The 7,714-nt window shown below is 34.5% G+C and overlaps 1 protein-coding gene across 1 annotated transcript; it reads right to left on the bottom strand.

Annotated features, from left to right (window-relative positions):
- Positions 1,167-2,647, bottom strand: LOC104721393 (cytochrome c-2). The gene is made up of 3 exons (XM_010439366.2): positions 2,405-2,647; positions 2,083-2,216; positions 1,167-1,471 (listed from the first exon to the last, which is right to left on the bottom strand). Exons 1-3 carry the CDS (start codon positions 2,514-2,516, stop codon positions 1,379-1,381), a joined length of 339 nt encoding a protein of 112 aa, XP_010437668.1. The 5' UTR covers positions 2,517-2,647; the 3' UTR covers positions 1,167-1,378.

Raw genomic sequence — 7,714 nt, forward strand, 5'->3', positions numbered from 1 at the left:
GGTGAGAATAGAGGACCATTGGAGTAAAACTCACCTTTATTATAGAGTTCCTCTATTATAGAGGAAAAAATAGAGAAAACCATTAGAGATGGTTTTAGGCCTCATTAAAAACCTTGTCAAGAAAACCCAATGGGACAAAACTTGACCAAGGGAAAAAGAGCGCCAAAGCAACATTTTACCCTTTACCGAGCACCTTGAGCTGTGATCATGGTGAAAGTAGTTTGAGCCACGTCTTCTAGCTTTTTGTCCAACTCCTTTAAGTATTCCATTGATGGCTTGGTTGAACTTCTTGGACAGTGACCTTGTTAGAGGATCCGCCGGGACGATCAATGCTTCCTCCGCTGCTTCTGCTGGTACAAGCTGCTCCTCCGGTGCTTCCTTTGGTTCAAGCTGCTCCTCATGTCTTTGTTCTTTGGTCAAGCTTTCCTCGGTCTCATCACATTGATTCTCCCAAATGTCCTTCAAACTATCATTCTTTGCTATCGTCTTCAATATCATCTTGTTAATCGACGCAAAGAGGTTGTTTTTCACCTTTAGATCCTTGAGCTTCAGTTTCGCGAGCTCTATCCTTTGTGCACCAATCATGATCACGCACTTCTCCGGCTATGAGACATCCGTCTCAATAAGATCCCACCATTCCTTCAACCGTAACAGATTCTTCATGAGCATAGCCCAATGCTCATAATCATCATCAAATTTTGGAATACTCAACCACGCATCTCTATCTCCCTCAAATTCGGAATACTAAACCCATTTTCACTTTTCTCTCTTTCGGCTCAAACTCACAAAGAATTTTAAATCGCTCTGATACCACTTATTATGAATTAGGGAGAAAATACTGAACTGAATTGTTCTGTTAAAAAAAAAAGTGTTAATAAATAAATACAGACTCGACTAGTTTAAATAGAAGAATAAAGCAACAAACTCCTCAAACTTATTACAACTAACTAGCTTCAAAAACTAATCAACTACGAAACAAATGCATAAGACTCGGACTTAACAAACGTGACAGTTAGACAAAGACACTTTGGTGGCGAGAACATTTTTATCTTTTCAGATGATCTGATGATGTTAAAGATACTCCGGTTGACATTGCTCGTAACAAAAGTTGGCAATTTTGAATGAAAAAAAAAAAAAAAAAATCTCATAAATTTTCATGGTAGGAATTGGTTAAAAACATCAATAACGAAGAATATTCGACTTTATAAGAGGCAAAACTCGCCTCATCAACAAAGTAAAAAAAAAAAAAAGAAAAAAAAAACCATACAAAACGCCCAGTTCAAGACCACAAATTTTTTGGTCTGATTTATTGATCTGTGAGAAAAAAATGCACTGGAGGAATAAAGCTGATGCTTCATATATCCCAGATGAGCCTGCCTTATGCAGTACCTTCCTTCAAGTAAGCAATGAGATCGGCACGATCTTGCGGCTTTTTCAGCCCAGGAAACACCATTTTCGTTCCAGGAATGTACTGTAAAGAACAAGCAAAGAAAGATTCAATCTCTTCATATCAGCTTAATGAGAAAAATACAACCCACATAGAGAAGAGAGGACTCAGGTACATATAAACTCAAACAACACTTTGAGGGGACAATCTTATGATTCAGACTATAGAAAGTAACTAAAAAACAATGTTGCTAAATATCTCATCGAATAGAAAACAAATGGGGGCATATATATAGAGATGTTTCATACACCAAAAAGCTTTATGGAGCACGATTTTGAAAGATGGAAGTGAAATTTCACAAATATAAAGAGAACAAGCGAAACAGGGTTTGCGTGTGGATCAGCTTAACAACACTACCTCCGAATTGTTTTAGCAACAAAACAATCTCTAAAACTCTAAAAAAAACCACACAAGGTAGCTTATGAACAATCAAGAACCTCAGAAACTATGATGGAAATCCATTAAGGATACACAAATTATATAGATTTTTCACAAACCAAAAAAGAAGAACAAACACATTGGGGTTTCTTGTATAACTTTAAAAATATTTAAATTAGGTTGCTTAAGAACAATCATAAACCTAATCCATCANCACCAAAAAAAAAAAAAAAAAAAAAAAAGAGAGAGAGCAATACCTTCTTGGGGTTCAACAAGTAATCGTAAAGAGTCTTCTCCTCCCAATTCACAGCCATGCTTTTGTTAGCAGCTGAGTATGAATACCCTGGTGTTGTTCCTGATTGTCTTCCAAACAATCCATTCAAATTAGGTCCTGCGTTCGTCAGAAAAAAGTTCCAAATCAATACACATACGAATCCAAACACACAAAACGGAAAGATTCAAATCGCTCAAGCTAATCACCGATGCGGTAGATCCAGATTCAGAAAGATGAGATCAAATCAAACGACTGATGATGATACAGATAATTTTTAGATCTAAAGAGGGATTCAGAAGACGGACCTTGTTTGTGACCGGCGCCTTTTTCGACGGTGTGACACTGAGCGCACTTGGTTCTGAAGATCTTTTCACCGGCTTTGGGGTTTCCAGGAGGTGCTTCATTGAACGACGCCATTTTCAGAGAGACAATGAAGAAAAAATTCTCAACGGTGGCTTTTGACAGTTTCTTTCTTCTGACCTTTTTTTTTCAAAATACTTTTTATTTTTTTTGGTTTGTTCGAGAAAAAGTGGAATTGTTAGAAAGGAAGGTTCGAGGAGGTAGAGAAAGAGAATAAGAGGTGGCGTGAGAGAGACACAGGCCATACGTTTTTCTTGGACTACACGTGGCGCTTTTGTAGTGGTTTGATATATTGAGTCGGTTGACTATTTAATTCTTTTTTTCTTTTCATTATTTTGTTAAGAACTTGGTTTTCCGAAGTGCACTTATTAAGAACTTTAAATATTTATTTAGTTATAAATATAAAATAAGTGAAAGTTGAATGACTACGTTGTAAATAACAAAGTTTAACTATATATATTATAGAAAAAATAATACAAATGTTCTATATATATAAAGAAGAAAATAATAATTTATATTTTAGAAGTAAAATTAGAAGTTGATTTAGAGTAGATTTTACTCTAGTGTAAAATTTAGAAATAAAAATAGAGATATGTTTGAAGATTAATTCATGTTTCTATAGTATAATAATAGGACATGAGATGATAACACTAAAAGAATTTTATTTATTTCTTTTAACTGGTTTTAAAATTTAGTTATTTCGTATTATTTTTGTAGATGTCAATATCACTGACAGTGGTAAAAAACTTTTCGCTAACTCAAAAATTTTCAAATATAAAGTGATCACCATAAACTTCTATTTTTTATACCCCCACATTATATGTTTAAATATTTTCAAATTTTCAAAAATAAAAATAAAATTATATATAGAATTGATCATTTTCTGAAAAATCATCTATTCAAAAATATTTTTTCCAAGTAACAATGATCAAAAATTAAAATTTTCTTACTGTGGAAGACAAAGCACAATGATACTTATTCAACTCTAAAATCGAATTTGTTTTTCCTTTTCATCTATATATTCACTTTGTTTAGATAATCATTTAATTTTTTTTGTAAGTTCTATATTAATCGGTATATCAAAATTTTGCGGTTATATCATATTTCCAAAAGATATGGCACCTTTAAAATTTTGAAAATTGAAGGTGTTCTCTTTAATGCTAAAACCTCAAATTTAACTTTAAAATTTTGTATTTTACATTATAGTTCTCATATTGTTCATAATTAATTAAGATCATAAAATTTTTTACATAAGAACTATAAAACACATAAATAATAACAAAACATTATATTACAATCAATATTAGTTAAAAAAACATTATATTACAATATAAAATTACCTATAAATTATAATAAACACACTAGTTAAGACACAACTTAGTAACTTACAAATAAATTATGAAAAACACTAATAAACATGTGCAACGTATGTACTCTACAACATTATAATCTCTAGTAGGAATGTTTCCATTTTCAATCAAGTAATGATGATGTGAATCAAATTTATCACATCGTCTCATCGGATCAAAAAAGCAAAACTCAAAACGGATATTGTTGAAGGCAGAATAATTCACATGTTAAACTTTTAGTTTCATAAAATCATTATTTTTTTTTTTTGTTTTAAGAAAATGCATCAACTGGGGAAATAGTTATGAGAGAACTCAATTATATATGCAAAATAAAAAAAAAAGGAATTAAATGGAATGAAGGAAGAATATTAAATTTTGTTAACAAATTTGAAACATCGTCGTCGATAGTAAATACCGTTATTTGATTTGAACAAGTAAGAATCATACAAAAAAAAACTCAAAAACAAGAACAAATTTTAATTACACCAATTCTATATGGACATTATCTGGTTACTTTTCAAGAATTATGTCATTATTAGTATTTTTGTAGTATTTTAATTTTTGTAATATTTATGTGTTCATGTAACTTTACTTGCTTATGTTACTTTATTTTCTTGTATCCTTAAAGTACTATTTTATAGTATATCATTTTGTTTAATATGTTATTCTATATTAATACTTTATGTTATTGGTATTTATTTTATTTTCTGTTATTGGTATTTATTTTATTTGATGTGTAAAAATTCATACTGAAAAAATTATCAAACAGTCTATATCACATTGCTAAATCCAAAATAATCTGCTTCTCTAGATAAACGAGACAACACTGCTAAGGGTTTGTTGCGCGGTTTGAAGGGAGTAGCATCATTTGGTGTCATTTGAGCGTCTTGGGTGTTTGCATTGTTCACCCTAATTTACTAATTTTGTTTAGAGAAATCAAGTCAACATAATATCAACTACATAGTTCATTCATTTATGGGTTTTGTGGTATAGGGACAATAATGATAACAACAAGATAAGTATGTTGTGATACACTTAGTGGACTCACTAGACCGGCCCATATACTAAGCCATGGAGTCTCGGTCCATCGGCTATATTCAGTCCATATAGCTTCGGTCCATTAGCCGAAGCCTTAGTCGGCCATTACTTTCCTTAGTCGGTTTAACCCTAGACTTGTAATCTACTATATATATGCATGTAATCTTTGGGAATCAATAATAAGAAACACAAGAGCTTTATCCCTAAACTCTACTTATATAACACGTTATCAGCACGAGTCTCTAACCCTAAAACCCTAATAGGCAGCCGCCGATTCTTCTTCTCCTTCCAAACCCTAAACCGCCTCTTGTTCTTCACCTCCTTTGAGATTCTCTCTTGATCTCGAAGTTCTTTCTGTTGATACTCAAGCATCCTTAGCTCGAGATCAAGTTTTCTCAAAACCCTATCGAGGTTTACACGGTTACTTGGTTCGGGGGTGAGTTCGCGCACAAGGAGCTGTTCGCGTGGAGGCTGTTCGTGGTTCGTGGAAGCAGTTCAAGGTTCGTGGTTCGTGATATCTGAGGTCTTTAGCTCCCAGATCCTATCCAGTCAGAACCCTAAGGTGTTAAGGTAAACAAAGTTCGAACCTTCTCAAAACCCTATGATCGAACTTGAACTTAAAACTATGCAACCCTAAAACATCCAAGTATACAATCTAACAAACTTTAAATTCCCTAAATCCTAAGACTTAAAATCGGTTGCTTAGGTTGTTAGATTGTTTGAGAAATTGCACCATATACATCAAGCTTTAAAATCCGAATTGGTTGACTGAATAGTTTAAGATTGCTTGATTGTTTATGTTGCATAAGAACCTAGAATTAAAATTGTTAGGATCATAAGATAGGATTTGATCTAACTGTTCTAGGAGATTTAAAACTTGGATTGATTCATGCTTATAGAAATCGAAATTGTTTAAGAGAATTGAATTGACTGCATGAATTTCGAATTAGTCTTGTGATCTAGGTTGAATCCGATCATGAAAAGTTTTTGTTAAATTTCCATAATTGTGAAACTTGAATTTGGAATTAAAATATTGATCATGATAAGTCTCTAAAATAATTAGCAATTATCCAAAAGATTTAAAAGACTAAATCCTAGACTAAATAGGAAAGTTAAGAAAAAGGAAATCCTACCTAAGATTGTTGCATGCATTAGCCTATTTGCTTTTGTTGTCTTGCATGCATGAATTTAAACCAAAAACCAAATATGGGAAGGCATGGTTCGATCTTAAATATCGCATGGCCTGAGGCATGGTTCGATCTCAAATATCGCATGTCCTATTGATTAAGTGCATGGTTCGATCTCAAATATCGCATGCTAATATTCGGATGTCTATTTCTGTTGTATGCAGATGGTAAACCTTAAGAGCTTAGACTATCCAGTCTTGAATGCTTCTGGTGACAATTACTTGCTATGGGCAATGAACACCAAGATCAACTTGAAGTCAAAGGACTTGTTCGAGTGTGTCGAAGAGGGTAACAAGACCTCGGACAAGAATAAGAACAAGTGTATCCAGCATATGCATCACCACATTGCTGAGAGTCTCAAGAACCAGTACCTATTTATTGAGGACCCTCTCGACCTTTGGACAACGCTTAAACGGCGATATGGGCACCAGAAGACGGTGCTCCTTCCAAAGGCCGAGTATGAGTGGAAACACCTAAGGATCCAGGATTTCAAAACCCTGGACGAATATAATTCTGAGCTTTTTAGGATTGTCTCAGTCCTTAGGCTGTGTGGTACGGTGGTTACGGAGAAGGAGCTAATTGATAAGACTTTGTCTACCTTTAGCCCTAACAACATGGTTCTTCAGCAACAATACCGGCAAACAAAGTATACCGAGTATGGGGAACTAAATGAGGTGTTACTGCTAGCTGAGCATAACAATGAGCTGTTGCTGATGAATAGTGCTATGAGACCTCCTGGTACAGCCCCATTACCAGAAGCACACAAAGTGGATTTGGGAAAGAAAAATTCTGCAGAACCTAAGGAGCCTAAAGAGCCCAAAGAGACCAACTACGTCCACAGAGAGAGACACTACGGCCGTGGCCGTGGTGGCAGAGGACGTGGTGGTCGAGGGGGCCAAGCCGGCCGCGGACGCGGTGGTAGAGGCCGTGGTATCTCCAAGCCACAAGCTAAGGCAAAATCGGTTTGTCACCGATGTGGTATGTCAAACCACTGGATGAAAAACTGCAGAACTCCCAAACATCTTATTGATGCATATCAAGAAAGTTTGAAGAAGAACCCAGAAGCTAACTTGGTGCATCTCGATGATGAAGGAGACTTCGATCATGAGAATGATGACTCTCTAGAGACTTCCGACCTCTTTACAGAGGATGAATGAATTTTCGGTTTTTATTTTGGTTTAAGACTATGCTTTTATGCTTGATTTATTTCTATGTATTGGATAATTGATTTGGTTTAAATTCAAGGATTTATTTTATAAATTATTTTGCCTTATTGAGTTAAAACATAAATGTTGTTTTATAGAAATGGCTGAGGATATGAGTGAACTAGTGGTGGACAGTGGATCCAGCCACACTATTTTAAAAGATAAAAGATATTTTATAAACCTCACCATGAAAAGTGCCAATGTTAGTACAATTGCGGGTATAACAAACCTTATAGAGGGCTACGGCCAGGCTCACGTGTTGTTGCCTAAGGGAACACACATTGAATTAAGTGATGCCTTATATTCACCCAGCTCCAAGAGAAATTTGTTGAGCTTTAAAGATATAAGATTAAATGGTTATCATGTGGAAACCAAGGGTGAAGGAACTAGAGAGTTCCTATACATTACAGAAAATGTGAATGGACAAAAGAAGGTTCTAGAGACTATACCTGCACTAGCCNTTATACCATGCTAAG

Source organism: Camelina sativa, chromosome 2 (genome assembly GCF_000633955.1).
Source record: "Camelina sativa cultivar DH55 chromosome 2, Cs, whole genome shotgun sequence".
In the NCBI taxonomy this organism is placed as follows: Eukaryota; Viridiplantae; Streptophyta; class Magnoliopsida; order Brassicales; family Brassicaceae; genus Camelina; species Camelina sativa.